General features: G+C 43.3%; 1 protein-coding gene across 1 annotated transcript; it reads left to right on the top strand.

Moving 5' to 3' along the window:
- Nucleotides 1–8,125: 8,125 nt before the first annotated feature.
- Nucleotides 8,126–17,939, top strand: LOC310697835 (coiled-coil domain-containing protein 180-like; the record flags this gene model as incomplete). Its single annotated transcript, XM_083484461.1, has 5 exons — nt 8,126–8,199; nt 8,368–8,456; nt 9,207–9,316; nt 17,707–17,835; nt 17,925–17,939. The coding sequence occupies exons 1-5, from the start codon at nt 8,144–8,146 to the stop codon at nt 17,937–17,939; spliced, it is 399 nt and encodes a 132-aa protein (XP_083340587.1). The 5' UTR covers nt 8,126–8,143.
- Between the last annotated feature and the right edge of the window lie 1,348 nt (nt 17,940–19,287).

Genomic DNA, 19,287 nt, shown 5'->3' with positions numbered 1-19,287 from the left:
GGAGTGGTTCTGACCTGCTGGTCCTGTGCTCTGCGCTCCTCAAGCCTAGCTGCAAGCTCGGCGATGTGCACCTCCAGCTCCCTGTTCCTCTGTGCCAGGGATGCTACATTCTGTGCCTCCTCATCCTCAGCGCCTCCGCCTGCAGATCCCTTCTAAGTATGACTCATCGTGTCTTTCCGTGCTGCTACCCACGAGCAACCTCAAAGGCTCCCAGATTGCTGTCAGATGGCAAGGGTGGTTGCTCATGAGTAACCAGGCAGGACTCCGACCTGTCTTTTACAGGTTTTATTTGGTGCAAAACGATTTACATTGCAGAACCCCAAAGTTCATGTCTGCCTCAATCTCTAGCAGAATCCGGGAGTGGTTGTTTCCTGGACCTCCCCCAACATAAAAGTCTCGTTACTCCCAGCCTTTTCCTTCACTCTTTGCACTTTAGACTTCTGCACAGGGTGGGCGACAGAAGGGGCATGCTTCCCTCCTGGCCGGCTTGGCCAGGAGCAGTGCTGATGCTCCCACCAGCATCCTCTGGTCCGCACCTCTTCCGCACTGGAGGTGGGGCTTTCCTCATCACCGGAAGAGGAATTGCTTCACAAGATTTTCGGAGGCTCCCTGTAACACAACTGCCCCTCTGTTTCCCGCCCCTGTTCTGATGGCAGTTCCCTGACAGTGGCCCTTTCAGATCTGCGTACTAGACGCAAGCCTTCAGCACTCATGTCCTCTTTCTTAGGAGAAAAGTGGCCAATGGTGAACAGTGGTTCTAGTTCAGTGTCAGACCCATCAGATGGTCTGAGTGAGGCCTTAGCTCTCTTGTAGTCTCATCGCTGTCGCTGACATCAGCAGCAGCACCGCGCACTGAACTGGAATCCGAACTCTGATCATCATCCTCACCTTCCTCTGCTACCTCATTATCTTCTTCTTCTGAATGACTCTGGATAATTCCCACATCCCCCCCCCCAACTTTGGATTGTACTCAACACTCTTTGTGACCCGAATGGTCTTGGAGTCAGTCATGCTGCTCTGTGGAGTGTGGACCCACATGTCAGAACCAAAGATTCTCATGTGCTTGACATAAGGTTTCTTACTAAATACCAAACATCTTCTCATCGGGAATACAGCCAATAGGTGAAGACAGTCTCCTATTATAGGAATAAACAAAACACGATAAAGATTCAGCCCAATATTGCTCAGGGAGAGTGGCATTATGCAACAAAGTTTTTAGGCCTTGGAGCAAAGTATGGTTTGCTCGCTCGCAAAGTCCCATGGAGATCTGGGACTTGAGAGGCCGTGCTGGATTCTCTTCTCAGTCAGAAAAGCTTCAAACTGCTGAGAAGTGAATTTGCCGCCTCGGTCAGAAAACAAACAACCAATGCGTTTATTGTGGGCATTTTCCAACCAAGCACAGAACGCTTTGAACCTAGGAAATGCTTCTGACTTCTGCTGGAGCATAAACACATGAATGTACCTGGAAAAAGAATCAATTAAAACCATGAAGTACCATGCTCCACCCAAAGAGGGTGCAAGTAGGGTTTGGAAGCCTGACTGCTAGACACCTTGCCTTTCGGAGCAACCTTCACTTTGTTTTCTGCACAAGATACACATTTCATGTGAAACTTACAGGGCTTGTAGTTCAAACCCTGAACCAACCCAGGAATCTTGGCCAGTGTCTGCCAAAAACATGTGACCAAATTTTTGGTGCGCCTCGTGAATACATCCTGCATGAAGAACTTTGTTAGTTTGTGCAACACAACAAGATTGAACATTAGACACATCAACAGCATTGTCATCATAAGTTATCAAGAACAAGCCATCTATAAACTTCACATGCAAAATGTCCTCTTTGCTCTTCCTGATGACACAGACGCTCTTCTTGAAGGAAATCTCAAAGCCTCGCCCAGTCAGCTGTGGGACGCTGAGGAAATTGTCTGCAGAATTTGGAACAAAAAGTACTTCGCTGATGGTTGTGTGCAGACTTGCCAGTTTCACTGTCCCGACTCCTGCAATTCTCAACGTCTTTCGATCAGCCTGTTGAAATTCTCCATCTTGAGGTGTGAAGGAAATAAACAAGTGCTGATTCTTCATAAGGTGCCTCGTCGCTCCAAAATCCACGATAAATCTGCCTTTGGCCTTTGGAGAAGCAGTGCCAGCAAACAAAGCCTTGTTTTTCACTGACCTGGGTTCCCCCCCCCCTTCTGCTTCTGGGCATCTGCAGGCTTCTTCTTTCATTTAGCTTCAGCCTTTGAGCAACATCTCTGAATATGACCTTGGTTTCCACAGTTCCAGCACTTCACAGCTGCCAACGCCTTGGCTCCCCCTGGAGGCTGGAATGCTGTCCCACACTGCTCCCCCTGAAGTGCACAAGCTGACTCAGCTGCATTCCTCCTATCATATTTGTTTTGCAAGGCCACCAAAACTTTTGTAGCAGTGAGGTCCTGCGCAGGAAGAGTTGCCAGCTGGCTTGCCACAGCATGATAGCTCTCATCCAGGGAGTCCAGGATAAGGATTGCAAACAGAGACTCAGGCATATTGAAACCTCTATGAGTCAATTCCTGTCTGAGATGCTGCAAATTCAAAATGTGGGCTCTAAGGTCTTCCCCTGGCTCCAAACGCTTCCTGTGCAGCTTTCTGAATTAAAGCAACAAAGACCCAGCCTCTTGTCGGAGATGACAGGCCTGAAGCCCTTCCCACATCTCATGCCAGCTGGTCTTGCCAGCCAGGGTGATTAACTCTTCAGGAGCTACTGAGAGCAAAATTATTCCCATGGCTCTTGAATCCTGTGCCACCCATTCATCTGTCAAAGGTGCTGGGAGGGTCCTCAGAAACAGTGTGCCACACACCAAGCCTTCTCATCTGGCCCTCACAGTACCTTGCCCAGGTCTGATAGTTGTGGCCATTAAGCTTTGGGCACGGAGCCCCAACTGAGGCTTGTAAAAGATCCATTTCAGCTCTTTACTTCAGCCATAAGCCTTATTCCCTTCAAAGGCCCCTTATCTTTGGCAGTCGTAAATTACGAGGCCTGCTTGCTCTCTGCTGGCCTAATTAGTTGGCTAGGACTTCAAAGACTCTCTGTCGCGGCACAGAAAAGCCTTGCTTTTCCACATACCTCTCGCAGTCTTCAGCAGTCTTACTCTCCTGTAAGCGCTGTGAATCTGGGCCCATAACCTATTGTTGGGATACTGCCAGGGAGACGGAGGCATCAGGCAGGCCCCCAGTCGTCTTCGGACGATCACCGGTCTCCCGTGGAACAGCAATTAGCGACACGAGCCTCAGAGACATTCCAAGGCCCGTGCACACCCTTTCAGCAGAGTCTCCACAATGAAAGGATGCAGACAGAAGAGCATATTTACAGCTTTATTCAACGTAGTTCAGAACAAAGGAAAAACATGACTGCTTGCCTCCGTGTCCAGGAAAACAGCCGGAACAAAAGCTATATACAAAACGGAAGTTCCCAGTGAGCAGTGCTGGGAGTAAACAGGCATGTGATACACAACAATCATGCCTGACCCTTTTCATAGAATCATAGAATCATAGAGTTGGAAGAGACCACAAGGGCCATCGAGTCCAACCCCCTGCCAAGCAGGAAACACCATCAGAGCACTCCTGACATATGGTTGTCAAGCCTCTGCTTAAAGACCTCCAAAGAAGGAGACTCCACCACACTCCTTGGCAGCAAATTCCACTGTCAAAAAGCTCTTACTGTCAGGAAGTTCTTCCTAATGTTTAGGTGGAATCCTCTTTCTTGTAGTTTGGATCCATTGCTCCGTGTCCGCTTCTCTGGAGCAGCAGAAAACAACCTTTCTCCCTCCTCTATGTGACATCCTTTTATATATTTGAACATGGCTATCATATCACCCCTTAACCTCCTCTTCTCCAGGCTAAACATGCCCAGCTCCCTTAGCCGTTCCTCATAAGGCATCGTTTCCAGGCCTTTGACAATTTTGGTTGCCCTCCTCTGGACACGTTCCAGTTTGTCAGTGTCCTTCTTGAACTGTGGTGCCCAGAACTGGACACAGTACTCCAGGTGTGGTCTGACCAGAGCAGAATACAGTGGCACTATTACTTCCCTTGATCTAGATGCTATACTCCTATTGATGCAGCCCAGAATTGCATTGGCTTTTTTAGCTGCCGCGTCACACTGTTGGCTCATGTCAAGTTTGTGGTCAACCAAGACTCCTAGATCCTTTTCACATGTACTGCTCTCAAGCCAGGTGTCACCCATCTTGTATTTGTGCCTCTCATTTTTTTTGCCCAAGTGCAATACTTTACATTTCTCCCTGTTAAAGTTCATCTTGTTTGTTTTTGCCCAGTTTTCTAATCTGTCCAGGTCGTTTTGAAGTGTGATCCTGTCCTCTGGGGTGTTAGCCACCCCTCCCAGTTTGGTGTCATCTGCAAATTTGATCAGGATGCCCTTGAGTCCATCATCCAAGTCGTTGATAAAGATGTTAAATAAGACCGGGCCCAAGACAGAACCCTGTGGCACCCCACTAGTCACTCTTCTCCAGGATGAAGAGGAACCATTGATGAGCACCCTTTGGGTTCGGTCAGTCAGCCAGTTACAAATCCACTGAGTGGTAGCATAGTCAAGACCGCATTTTACCAGCTTCTTTACAAGAATATCATGGGGCACCTTGTCAAATGCCTTGCTGAAATCAAGGTAGGCTACATCCACTGCGTTCCCTTCATCTACCAGGCTTGTAATTCTGTCAAAAAACGAGATCAGGTTAGTCTGACATGACTTATTTTTCAGAAATCCATGCTGACTATTGGTGATCACAGCATTCCTTTCTAGGTGCGCACAGACTGTTTGCTTAATGATCTGCTCCAGAATCTTCCCTGCTATTGATGTCAGACTGACTGGGCGGTAATTATTTGGGTCCTCTCTTTTCCCCTTTTTGAAAATAGGGACAACATTTGCCCTCCTCCAGTCTGCCGGGACTTCGCCTGTTCTCCAGGAATTCTCAAAGATGACTGCCAGTGGTTCTGAGATCACATCTGCCAGTTCTTTTAATACTCTTGGATGCAGTTCATCTGGCCCTGGAGACTTGAATACATCTAAACTAGCCAAATATTCTTGTACTATCTCCTTAGTTATTCTGGGCTGTGTTTCCTTTGCTGAATCATTTGCTCCAAATTCTTCAGGTCGGGCATTGTTTTCTTTATCGGAGAAGACTGAGGCAAAGAAGGCATTGAGGAGTTCAGCCCTTTCTGTGTCCCCTGTTTGCATTTCACCATCTTCTCCTCTGAGTGACCCCACTGTTTCTTTGTTCTTCCTTTTGCTACGAACATACCCATAAAAGCCTTTTTTGTTGCTTTTAACCTCTCTAGCAAGCCTGAGTTCATTCTGTGCTTTAGCTTTTCTGACTTTGTGTCTACACGTGCTGGCTATTTGTTTGAATTCCTCTTTGGTGGTTTCCCCCCTTTTCCATTTTTTGTACACATCCTTTTTTAATCTTAATTCCGTTAAAAGTTCTTTAGATAGCCACCCTGGCTTCTTTAGGCACCTTCCATGTTTCCATCTCATTGGTATTGCCTGACGTGCTTTTACTATCTCCCTCTTAACAAACTCCCAGCCATCATGAACTCCCTTTCCTTTTAGTATTACTGTCCATGGGATCTCACCCAGCACTTCCCTAAGTTTTATGAAGTCGGCTTTCTTAAAGTCAAGAAATTGAGTCCTAGTGTGCTTGGCTGCTCCTTTCCGCTGTATAGTAAACTTCAGAAGAGCATGATCACTCGCGCCTAATGATCCTTCCACATCTACCCCACTAACCAGGTCATCAACATTGGTTAGGACCAGATCTAAAATGTCTGTTCCTCTTGTTGCTTCTCCCACTTTCTGGACAATGAAGTTGTCTGCAAGGCCAGTGAGGAATCTGTTTGACCTTATGCTCTTGGCTGAGTTTGACGTCCAACAAATATCCGGGTAATTGAAGTCCCCCATTACTACTATCTCCCTTCCTTTTGCATGCTTGGCCATCTGTTCCAGGAAGGCATCATCTATGTCCTCTGTTTGGCTTGGGGATCTATAGTAAACTCCCACAATGAGGTCTCTGTTATTCTTCTCTCCCTTAATTTTGACCCAAATGCTCTCACTTTGGCTTTGAGGTTCTAAATCTTGGATCTCTTCACAGGTATACACATCCCTGACATATAACGCCACTCCTCCTCCTTTCTTGTCTGGTCTGTTTCTCTGAAATAGATTGTATCCCCCCATTATTACATTCCAATCATGGGACTTATCCCACCAGGTTTCAGTGATGCCTATTATGTCATATTTAGTTTGCTGTACCAAGAGCTCAAGCTCATCTTGTTTATTTCCCATGCTTTGCGCATTAGTGTACAGACATTGAAGTCCATTAATCATTCCCCCGTGTCTCTTATTTAAGGATTTTTTCCTCCCATCACTAGGTCCGCGTGCTGTTTGCTCCATTTGGTCTATGACATTTGGATGATCATCTTCATTGATTGATAGACTCCTACCTTCAGGAGCACTGTCTCCCTCCCCCACTTTAGTCAGTTTAAAGCCCTCCTGATGAGGTTTCTGAGATTTTTGGCAAAAACATTTCTCCCAACCGTTGTGAGGTGCAGCCCATCACTTGCCAGAAGTCCATCTTCAAGAAACTGCAGTCCGTGATCTAAGAATCCAAACCGTTCCTGTTTACACCATTTGCGAAGCCAGCTGTTCACTTCCACTTTTTTCCCCTCTCTCCCCTCTCCCCTCTCTTTTAAGGTGGAACGGAACTATCGTAACACAGTGTACCACACTGCAAGCTTTCACAGTTGACCCTCGCAGTACCTTGCCCAGGTCTGATAATTGTGTCCATTAAGACGTGGACACAGGGTCCCATCTGACGTTGCCTGTAAGAGATCCATTCCTGCTTTTTACTATAGCCAGGAACTGAATTCTCTTCACAGTTGCTTTATCTAAGCAAGTTATAAATCACGCGGCCTGCTTCTCTCCAGCCTTAATTGCTTGGCTTGGACATCAAAAGCCCTCTAGCCTCGGCCAGGAATGCTTGGCTCCACATACCTTTCTCCATGCTGGGTCGACACAGCAGTCATCAGCAGCCTTACTCTCATGTAAGCACTGTGGATCTGGGCCCATAACCCTGTTGTTGGGATGTGTCCAAGGGATCGGGGGCAATTTGCAGACCCCCAGCTGGCTCTGGCCCACTGGCCGGTAGCCGGGCAATCTCCGGTCCTTGGCTCAGCATCAAACAGCGACCCACAGCTTCAGAAGCCTTCAGAAGCTGGAGCACGCTCTAATCAGCAGAGTAAATAACACACAACAGAAGTGGCAGATAGAGGCTGTGTAAAGCATATTTACAAGCAGTTTATTTAGCATACAGCAGGACAAAGGAAAAACATGTCTTCTCCCTTTCATGTCCAAGTGCAAGCAGCATAAGCAAAAGCTATACACAAACGGAAGTTCCCAGCAAGCTGTGCTGGAGTGTAAACAGACATGTGACATATAAAATTTCCACATGTCTGTAAAGGTGGAACGGAATATTGTAACAAACCTGTCTCTCCCATATTGGTCTCTACAGTCATAGCAGGCACTGTAACCTTCCAAAAGTTTGACTTCACCCACAAAGGCACACTCCCCTATTGTTTCCTAAGACAGATGAATGCCAACACAAGCTTTTGGGGACTCATGCTCACATAGGTGAATTGAAATCTTAGTACACATGTTTGTAAGGGAGAAAATTGTAATTTGGAAGTTGTATGGAAAAACCTTTCCCCTTATTTTTTGCCTCTCATTACCATTCAAACCCTGCCTTACAATTTTCTCCTTTATTCACTTGCCAACTTTCACTTCATTAACCTTCAACAAGATGCTTTAATTCTAGCTATTAAAAAATGACAACAAAATATTACGAAGAATTAAATCAGGGTGGGACCCATAAGTACTTAACTTTGCTTGGCAAGTGCACTCTGTTTCTGGTGAGTATAAGCATGCCCTCTTTCACTTTAAAGGACGATGTCTAATTATTTTGGCTTTGGCTAGATAAACCTTGTGCTCACTCTGGGAGAGGCGAGAAGCAAGATAGCCCAGCACAAGCTCCCGCAGATCCCAGGAACAATTCCGGTGGTGAGGGATGTGGAAACCTGCTCAGGCAATGGGTTTTTATCACATCCTCAGCAGATGTGGGTTGAGGGAATGCCCAATGATGACATCACTGAAAATCCAGTGCAATACAAGTAAGGAACAGAGTTGTGATGTTATTCTGTGCTGTCAGGCCTGTTGGCCAAATGTGGCCTCTCTGCTTGACCCTTGGAACTTTTTCCAGGCCACACCGCTCACTCACCCTTACTTCAAATCCCAAGTGTCTCTTGCTTCAAGTTCCTCCCACTCTGTTTCTATTCCAGAGAGGCTGCAACACTGGCATTTTTAAAGGCTCAAGAAAGTGAAAATGTTATTGCTGCCCAGGAAGTCCGAGGCCTTGCTGAAGTCATAAGTAAATGTTTACCAGTTTAATTCTGGCACCATAATCGGTGTTTTTAGCAAATGTGTTATCTTTCATTTATGCAGACTACCAGCTATACTACTGCAAAGTACTCTGCTTGGGGCTTCCGTTGAAGACAGCTCAGTAACTGCAGCCAGTGCAGAACACCACTGCTCAGTTTTTGGACAATACCTTGCCAGTTGCACTGGTAGCCACTGCATTCTCACACTCAGTTCAACCTGATGGTGATAGTCTTTAAAACCCAAAATTGTTTTGCCAATAGTAACACCTTGAACTTAGGCTGTTACCAAATGGGCCACCAGTGCAGTTATCTGAGCAGAAGTGTTTTATGCTGACAGGGCCTCCTGTCAACAAACATACTGCAGCATTCTGCACTAACTTTAGTTTCAAACCCACACAGAGTTGACTGCAGTAATCCAATCTTGAAGTCACCAATGCCTGAACTATTGTGGTCAACCCCTCCCCTTTTATTGTCTGTAAACCACTTTTATTTAAGTAACTGTAATAAAACATATAAGAATGAGTAACTATGAACTTGTGCATAAAACTGAAGACGGAACTAAAATCTGGCAGGCTTCTTTAGCAGCATGGGAATGTCAGCTAACCCAGTGGCTTTGTAAAAACAACAACAACACATTACTATTTTTTGATGTAGAAGGGATTGTAATCTCTCTCTTTATGCTAGCCTGGCATGAGTTCTACAGCTGTGCATACAGTCTAATCTCTCTCCCTCCCTCCCAGTTCCTGAGAATAAAAACAGTGACATTGTGGAACATATCTCAGAGAGCAGGAGGTGCCGTTACGAAGAGATGGTGGTGACGCTACGGCAGGAATTGGCATGCGTTGGGAAGGTAGGCAGCCCTCTTCACAATAGTGGTGCCTCGCAAGACGAAATTAATCCGTTCCGCGAGTCTCTTCGTCTTGCGGTTTTTTCGTCTTGCGAAGCACGGCTATTAGCGGCTTAGCGGCTTTAAGAAAAAGGAAACAAACTCGCAAGAACTCGCAAGACATTTCATCTTGCGAAGCAAGCCAATAGGGAAATTCGTCTTGCGGAACGACTCAAAAAACAGAAAATACACAAAGCATAAATAGTTTGGGACAAAAAGTTAACTCCAATACAGAAGCTATTGAGAAATTGGTTAATGAGTCCAATTCAACCCGACAGATCGCAGAGGAAGTTAAGGAAAAGGTTGTTACTGTGGAAGCAAAGGTAGGACTTCCGGGGTGGCGCCTCCGATGATGGCGGACTCCCTCTGAACAGGAGGGACAAGCTCCGCATGAAACGGGTCTTTACCGCTGCGGCGTAGCGGGGACCCTTCTGGAAATCACAGGCGGATGAAGCCTGTGACCGTGGGACTCGGCGGGCACCTTTAGCGCCCCCAACCCACTAAGGAACCCAGAAACGGGCTCCGAAGTGAAGAGAGGGAAGTGGCGCTGTGCTGTGAGTCGACTGCTCTTTCTGCGGAGCGAAGCCGCATAGCTGTCATCGGAGAGTGCTGCCTTCTTCCTGGGACAATTTGGCACTAAAATAACCAACCATGAGTGCTGGAACGTTAAATATCTGGATTTTAAACAAGCATTGGCGAAGTTAAAGGAATCTGGACTTTAAAATTTACCCCAATTTGGTACTGAAACGGAAAGAGCTAAACAGGAAGTCGCCTTTCCGTTCCCTTGTGTTATAACAAAGCAAAGACAATGCAAACTAGAGCCTTAAAAATCTCTCTTAAAAGATCGTCTTTCACCATTTAAAACAGTGGAACCCCCCTTCGGAAGCAGGAGAAGAAGGGGGTCTTTTTATTGACTTGTTAAAACCTGCGGAAATAAAGTGAAAGTAAAGTAAATTTCCACCGTCCTGCCCCTGGAGTGGGGGGTCAGATTTGACTTTTGAAGCTCATTGACCAGAAAGAAATACTTTGACAGATAGTTAAAAGGAGGGAAACATTGTGACTCCATTGTTTCTTTTCGCTTTCAAAAAAAAAAAGAAAGAAAAAAGAAAATGGACAGAATATTTTGAGGAAGATACTTTGTTCCTTAGGTACTCGAGGTAAAGAACAATCGGAAGTTTCTTCCCCTAGAGGGGAGCCATGAAACTGTAACCTGGGAACTGCAATTGTTTACTGATTTCGATCGTGGGAAGAGTTCTGTGACCTTGTAAGACAATGACTTCAGAAGCACTGTTGGGTGCTCTCTGCAACATAAGTGCCCTATTGGACCAATTAAGTCAGAAGATGGACTTTATGACAAAAGCTGCCAGTGCTCTTGATCAGGCAGTGGAAAATCATAAGGAGCCCATTCAGGAATTAAAACAGGAGTGTGCTAAGACAGAACAACGAAAAGAAGAGGACTTTGTTGAATCTTGGGAGCCAGAGATGGAGGGACTTTTGGCCCAGCAGGAAAATGAGCCTTTGGATTTGAAAGATAAAGTCTTGATTGGACTAGAATTGGGGGGTTGGTCTGAACCCCCTATGTTGGGAAGTTTGGACTTTCAGAGTCCGGAAATGGGCCGTCAGAGATTTGGAGTGGTTGAGCTTTTTAAGTTTGGAGGGAATCTGAAACATGCTGTAAAACATTACATGGAGCTTAGTCTGGACTATGTGAAAGGGGCTGATTTGTCGAAAAGGGTCAAAAATACTACAAGGCTGGAGTTCCTGCGACTGAAAGGAACAAATGAAGAAGAGCTGCGAAAGGGACATGGAAGAGATCTGAGGGCCTTGGATATAAGGGCACCAGGTTAATGCGCTAGATCAATGGGGAAAAAAGACTGACAACCCCGGGACCAGGGGGAGGAGACGCTGGAAGAAGTTCGAATTGAACTTTTTTATAATATTATAACTATTATTAGAAAAGTTTTATGAATGTTGGGAAAATGCTGAAATGAAATTAATTGGCTCTGGCTAAAATATTTAAAGAATCTGGTAAAAGGGTTGATTTTGAGGAATTCTTTAAAAAAAAGGAGAGATTTGAGTTTTAAACTTTAAGTTTGTTTTTAAAAGATAAAATGAGATTAGAGTAAGAAAACATAATGATAAAATATTATGAACTATGGAAAGGATTTGCTGGGACAATTACCAATCAAGAAACAAGAGATGGGAGGGGGAGGAGGTCAGGGAAAGAAGGTAATGAAATCTGGAGAATTTGGAAAAAGTGGTTTTATTGTTTCTTTTTCCTTTTGTGTTTTTATTTTTATTTTTCTTTCCTTTTTTGTAACTTTGTCTTTTTTGTGTATTTTTTTTTTAAATCCTGTGTTTCAATAAATATCATTTAAAAATGTGGAAGCAAAGGTAACCCAACTGGAAACAGAGAGAGTTCCAAACCTGCAGAAGCAACTCGAGGACCATAAGTTGGTGCTTTCTATGATTGAGCTCAAGGAGAAACAGACAAACCTGAGGATTAGAGCTGTACCTGAACTAGAAAAAGACTCTCTGGTAGATTATCTTACGGAGGAATTCGCAGTCCACTGGGACTTGGATTTGGGAACAGAGGAGTTTAAAATTGTGAGGGCCTTCAGACTTGGAAGAGGAGGGAAGAAGGAGAAGAACAGAATAAGAGATTGTCTGATTACCCTCCGATCTAAAGAAGAGAGGGATAAAATTCTGGGCTGGCACTACGAGAAGACCCTGGTAATACATCAGTCAAGAGTGGAAATATTCAAAGACATCCCAAAACACCTTTTGGACCTCAGGTTCAATTTTGGAGATCTAGTTGCTTTGTTGAGAAGGAACAAAATTAACATTAGGTGGGAATTCCCTCAAGGCCTATCCTTCAGTTTCAAAGGAAGGAAAATTAAAATAAGATCAGTAGAAGATAAAATAAAGTTCCTGTATAATCACGAAGAAGATCTACAGAAGGGAATTGGAAAAGAGCCAACAACATTGGACAGAGGATCATCAGACAGAGGACTAGAGCAAAGAGCATTGGAGAGAACATCGCCAAATAGGGGAACGTTGGACATATCAACATTATCTTTTGGGTTGGACCCCCCAGTGAACGTGCCAACACCATTACCAACAGAAGAGGAGCAAGCTTTGGGGGCAGTTGGGGGGGTACAAAAGTAACCATACGATGGCACTGCAGGTCCTGACCTGGAATGTTAATGGACTGAACAGCCCAGGAAAAAGGCAGAGAGTATTTCATTTATTGAAGAAAGAGCATTTGGACTTGATTTGCCTGCAAGAAACACATGTGACACGGTTACATAGGAAGTTATTGAATAATAAAAGATTAGGCCAAGAATTTATCTCATCAGATAAAGTTAAAAAAAGAGGAGTGGTCCTCTATGCAAAGGAGAGTCTAGCACCAAAATTTATATTTAAAGATGATCAAGGAAGATTCGTAGCAATTGAAATTCAAACGCAAGGAGAAAAATTCTTGATAATAGGTATTTATGCACCAAATGAAGGAAAATCGGATTTTTTTAAAAAATTACATGAGACCCTGATGGACTACATGGATTATAATATGATTTTGATGGGAGATATGAATGGTGTAGTGTCTACAAACATGGACAAGGCACAAAGACAGACAGTTACCAAGGATGGAAGATTACCAAAAACTTTCTTTGCCATGACTGAAAATTTGGACTTAGTTGATATCTGGAGAACGAAGAACCCTCTGGGAAGAGAGGGAACTTTCTTCTCCGAGGCTAAAATGACATGGACAAGAATTGACCAAATTTGGGTAACTAGAGGACTGGCCTCGAAGACTAGTAAAGTTGAAATTTGTCCCAAGACCTGCTCCGATCATAATGCTGTGAAGATGGAAATGAAATTGATGCCAATTGGTTCCTTTAGATGGAGGATGAATGACTCCTTGTTTAGGAATGAAGAATTTACTAAGAAGGCCCAAAAAACTTTGAGAGACTATTTTGAGATAAATACCAACACTACTGTGGAAAAAAGAGTAATCTGGGATGCAAGTAAAGCTGTCATGAGAGGAATTTTGATACAACAGAATGCAATTAAGAAGAGAATGCAAAATGAGAAAAAAGATAAAATCCTGGAAAAAATAAAGGAAGGTGAGAAGAAATTGAGGGTGAAATCAAAGTCCCAGGAGATTTTGAAAGAGATAAAGTTATATCAAGTACAATACATGAAAATGATGAATCAGGAAATAGAATGGAAGATCAAACAGATGAGACAAAAGACATTTGAATCGGCAAATAAGTGTGGGAAACTGTTGGCCTGGCAAATGAAAAAAAGACAAAAACTTAATACCATTACGAATTTGGAAGTGGAAGGAAAGAATATACAGAACCCAGCGGAAATTAGAAAGTGTTTCCAGAGGTATTTTAAACAACTATATATACAGGAGAAGCAGAAAGAAATGGACATCGATAAATATTTGAAAAGGAATGGACTACAAAAAATTTCCCAAGAAAATAAGTTAATGTTGAATCACAAAATAACGGAACAGGAAGTAGAAGGGGCCATTCAGAATATGTAATTGGGTAAATCTCCAGGGCCGGATGGACTGACTTCAAGATATTATAGATCTTTGAAAGAATGGTTAATACAACCTTTAAAGGAAGTCTGCAATGAAATACTGGAAGAGAAAAGGGCACCAGAGTCGTGGAAGGAAGCGTACATCACACTTATACCGAAAACAGAGACTGAAAAGACACAGCTAAAGAACTACCGCCCCATATCATTGCTTAATGTGGATTAAGACATTTTGGCTAAAAGATTTAAAAAGGTGTTAGCAGAAGAAATCCATAAAGACCAAGCGGGCTTTCTCCCGGGCAGACATTTGTCTGACAATACGAGGAATATAATTAACATTTTAGAAAAACTACAAGTGAAGATTAATACTAAAGCAGTTTTGATATTTGTGGACGCGGAGAAAGCCTTTGACAACATTTCCTGGAGTTTTATGAAGAAGAATTTATTGGGGATGGGGGTTGGTCAAGGTTTTGGAAACGGTATAGGTGCAATTTACTCAGAACAGAAGGCTAAATTAATTGTGAACGATGTAGTGACGGAAGAATTTAAGATTGAGAAAGGAACATGACAAGGTTGCCCAATCTCTCCATTGCTTTTTATATCGGTCCTGGAGGTTTTGTTAAATATGATTAGAAGGGACCAATTGGTAAAAGGTATACAAGTGGGAGCCAAACAGTACAAATTGAAAGCATTTGCTGATGATCTGGTATTGACTTTACAGGAGCCAGAATCTAGCACCAAAAGAGTATTAGAACTGATTCAAGAATTTGGTCAGGTAGCAGGTTTTAAGTTGAATAAGACGAAAACTAAGGTTCTAGAGAAGAATCTAACTGAGATTGAGAGAGATAAGTTTCAGAAGGAGACAGGATTGACACTGGTTAAGAAAGTGAAATATTTAGGGGTTAATATGACGGCCAAGAATGTGAATTTATTTAAGGATAACTATGAAAAGTGTTGGACTGAAGTGAAAAAGGACTTAGAAATATGGTCAAATTTGAAGTTATCGTTGTTAGGCCGAATCGCTGTGATAAAAATGAATGTATTGCCAAGAGTGCTGTTTTTGTTCCAAACACTGCAAATTTTGGACAAAATGGACTGTTTCAAGAAGTGGCAGAGAGATATCTCTAGATTTGTCTGGCAGGGCAAGAAGCCTCGTATAAAATTTAAGATATTAACTGATGCTAAAGAAAGAGGTGGATTTGCCCTGCCAGACCTTAAACTTTATTATGAATCAGCCGCTTTTTGGTGGCTGAAAGAATGGATGCTTCTTGAAAATACCGACGTGTTGGATTTGGAAGGTTTTAATAATGTATTTGGTTGGTGTAGTGGTTTGGAGTTACTCGTGTGTAAACTGTCCCCTTTTGGAGCTTGGCTGCCTGGGTTAAACCGTCCTGACTGCACAGCCCATCTCAGCGTGGCTGCCTCAGTCGCTCGCAGAGTCTGTCTGTGGGCGTTTCTTAAACCGTTGCCAGCATAAGAGTTGTTTGACTCCCAATCGTCTCCGCCTCTCATTGCGCGGGAGTCTCCTGCGCAAGGAGGGCGTGGGTAGTGGAGGACCAGGGCTCTCCTCACTGACTTCCAAGGAAGAATCCCGGAGCCCTTCCACCTCATCTTCCATTTGCTCTCCTGGATCCTTGGTGTTACGCTGATTTCCTTCCCCCTCCATCAAACTGCGTCTCCCCCTAGTGCTTGTACCTTCCCCTGCAGAATCGGAGAGCCTCTCCTTCGCCTGTTGCTCTGATGTCAGTTTCCTGACAGTTGGCATGCATATTTGTGGTATGACAAGGTTAAAGCACCAATGGAAGCAAAGGCTCAGAAAAAACTCAATATGGAGGCCAAATGGCCGAAGTATTGGGAAATTCTGGAGCAAGAGGGAGATAGACTAAAACTGCAGAGTTTTGAAAAATTAAAAAATAGAGTGCGAGGTTGGCTCCATTACTATCAAACAATGGAGGCATATAACTTGGACAAAAAATTAGGCTTTCAGGTGGAAAAATCAAAATTGGAAACAGAATTGTTAGATTCTAAAGTTAAGAATTTGTCAAGAATGTATAACTTGCTGTTGAAATGGAATACTCAAGATGAAACGGTGAAATCTGCTATGATTAAATGGGCACAAGATGTTGGACATAATATTATGATGGCTGACTGGGAACAGTTATGGACCACTGGTATGACGTTTACGGCATGTAATGCCTTAAAAGAGAATTTAATGAAAATGATTTACAGGTGGTACATAACACCAGTCAAGCTTGCAAAAATTTACCCTTTGCCCGATAATAAATGTTGGAAATGTAATGAAACTGAAGGTACATTCAATTTAAAACCTTTGGTGGACATGCCCAAAGATTAAGGCATTCTGGGAGATGATAAATAATGAAATGAAAAAGGTATTTAAATATACCTTTCTGAAGAAACCAGAGGCCTTCCTTCTGGGCATGGTTGGCCAATTGCTGCCAAAGAAGGATAGAACTTTTTAAATGTATGCTACAACAGCAGCAAGAATACTTATTGCAAAGCACTGGAAGACACAAGATCTACCCACCAGGGAAGAATGGCAGATGAAGCTGATGGACTACATGGAACTGGCGGAAATGACTGGCAGAATCCGAGACCAGGGAGAAGAGTCGGTGGAAGACGATTGGAAAAAATTTAAAGTATATTTACAAAAATACAGCAAAATTAATGAATGTTAGAAGGATGCTGGAATGAAGTTACATGGTTTTAGCAGAAATGTTATAAAGAATTAAGTAAAAATGGATTGTTAATGGGTCAAAGTGTAAAATTTAAGGTCAGATTGGGTTAAGGTAAATTATAGAACAAAAATTGAGAAAGATGGAAAGGATTTGCTGAAATAGCTAAATTGAATTAGAATACAAAAAAGGGAGGTGTGAGGAGGTCGACGAAACAAGTAAATGAAAGACAAAGACATGGGAATAATGGATGTGTTTTTAAATGTTTTTGCTTTTAAATGTTTTTGTGGGGTTTTTTATTTTTCTTTTATTGTTGTGCTGTATTGTTTTTTATTTTGTTTATTTTGTTTTTTGATGTATTGTAACTTTTTATTGTCTTTTTTTCCTCTCTTTTTGTAATTGTTAAACTTTTAATAAATATCATTTTTTAAAAAACAAAAAAAACGGAAAACTCTTTCGTCTTGCGCGTTTTTCGTCTTGCGAGGCATTCGGCTTGCGAGGTACCACTGTACTTTAGTGCATCACTATTGATAGTACTAGGGATGGGATAATCTGTCCATTTGCAATGTGAAGCCAATGTGGTGTAGTGGCTTGAGTGCTGGCCTAGGACCTGGAAGACTAGGGTTCAAATTTATCCACTTGGCCATGGAGGTCTCTGAGTGACCTTGGGCCAGCCACTCACTCTCAGTGTAACGTAACTCACAGGGTTGTTCCAGTGAAGATAAAATGGGGAAAAGGAGAACCATGTACACCACATTGAGCTTCTTGGAGGAAAGGTGGGATGTAAATGTAATAAAGAAATAAAGCTCAGTTCTCTCCGTTTCTCATTTCTTTTTATCTTAAATTCAGTTTTCCACTTTTTGCAACAATTTGCGAGTTTTTGCTTTAAATCCTCATGAAAATATGTTACTGCTTTAGTACAGATCTCTCTAAATGTTTTGTGTTCAGTTTTGACTATAGTTTTATGCAAGAAATTTCCCCTTATGTGCATTTTCATTTTATTTTCCACTTATGTGACACATTTTTCTAATACATACATATTGATGCACATTGGCAAGTGTTACCCACCAGATGGCAAGTGTTACCCATCAGATCATCTTCTCTGTTCAGGAAATGGAGGTGTGTTTCTTGGAGCCTGGGAAGCTATTTCTGACCAAGCTGTCAGAATCCTATTGCACCATTGAGTCCCTTTTCCAAGTTTCCGCTTTGAACCTCCACTTGGAGACTTACACCACGAAGGTGAGGGAATGCCTCGCAACTCAAACAGGGTTTGAAGGCTGCCTGCCACCTTTTCTTGCCCCTCTGGCTGATACTTCTGGTGACCCTAGATCCTCACTGCTTAGCAACAGGGATGAAGGGCCTGGCAGTCACTGTGGGTAGCAGAATAAGGCATGCTGGAGATAGGAACATAGGAAGCTGACATACAGGTGAAACTCGAAAAATTAGAATATCATGGAAAATCAACACAGACTGTGGAAACTTCACACTGGACTTCAAGCATCTGGCATTGTGTTCTTCCCCATTCTTCCTCCAGACTCTGGGTTCTTGGTTTCCAAATGAGATCCAAAAGCTGCTCTCATCAGAAAAGAGATTTAGGGAGCCATGTCATCAGCTGGTGTTGGTCCACTGTGCTTCATTAAGTCCAGGGTCAAGGCAGCCGTCTACCAGATTTTGGAGCACTCCATGCTTCCTTCCGCAGACGAGCTTTATGGGGATGCTGACTTCATTTCCCAGCAGGACTTGGCACCTGCCCACACTGCCCAAAGTACTAAAACCTGGTTCAATGCCCATGGGATTACTGTGCTTGATTGGCCAGCAAACTCGCCTGACCTGAACCCCATAGAGAATCTGTGGGGCATTGCCAAGAGAAAGATGAGAGACATGAGACCGAGCAATGTGAAAGAGCTGAACGCTGCTATTGAAGCATCCTGGTCTTCCATAACACCTCAGCAGTGCCACAGGCTGATTGCATCCATGCCACGCTGCATTGAGGCAGTAATTGATGCAAAAGGGGCCCAAACCAAGTACTGAGTACATATGCATGCTTCTACTTCTCAGAGGTCCAATATTGCTCTATTTGCAGTCCTTGTTTTGCTGATTTCATTTCATATTCTAATTTTCTGAGATTATTACTTTGGGGTTTTCACCAGCTGTACACCATGATCATCACAATTATAACAAATAAAGGCTTGACATATCTCGCTTTGTATATCATGAGTCTGTCTCATATATTAGTTTCACCTTTTAAGTTGAATTACTGAAATAAATGAACTTTTCCATGATATTCTAATTTTCCGAGTTTCACCTGTACTGCGTCATCCCATTGACTCATTTAGCTCAGTATTGTCTACACTGGCTGGCAGCGGCTTTCCACGGTTTCAAGTTGGAAGTCTCTCCCAAACTTACCTGGAGATCCCAGGGCTTGAACCTAGGAACATGGAGAACTTCTTTATACTGAATCAGAACTATGTGTCTTTCTACCTCAGTATTGTCTACACTGACTGGCAGCAGCTCTCCAGAAAGTCAGGCAAGGGATATTCCCAGCCGTACCTGGAGATGCCAGGGATCAAACCTGGAGCCTTCCGCATGCAAAACAGATGGGCTGCCGCTCAGCTACAGCGCTTTCCAGGAACACAGAAATCTGCCTTATACAGAGTCAGACCATTGGTCCATTTAGCTCAGTATTGTCTA

This window comes from Podarcis liolepis, assembly GCF_965112155.1.
Source record: "Podarcis liolepis genome assembly, chromosome: W".
In the NCBI taxonomy this organism is placed as follows: domain Eukaryota; kingdom Metazoa; phylum Chordata; class Lepidosauria; order Squamata; family Lacertidae; genus Podarcis; species Podarcis liolepis.
This window is presented reverse-complemented; position numbering and strand designations above follow the sequence as displayed.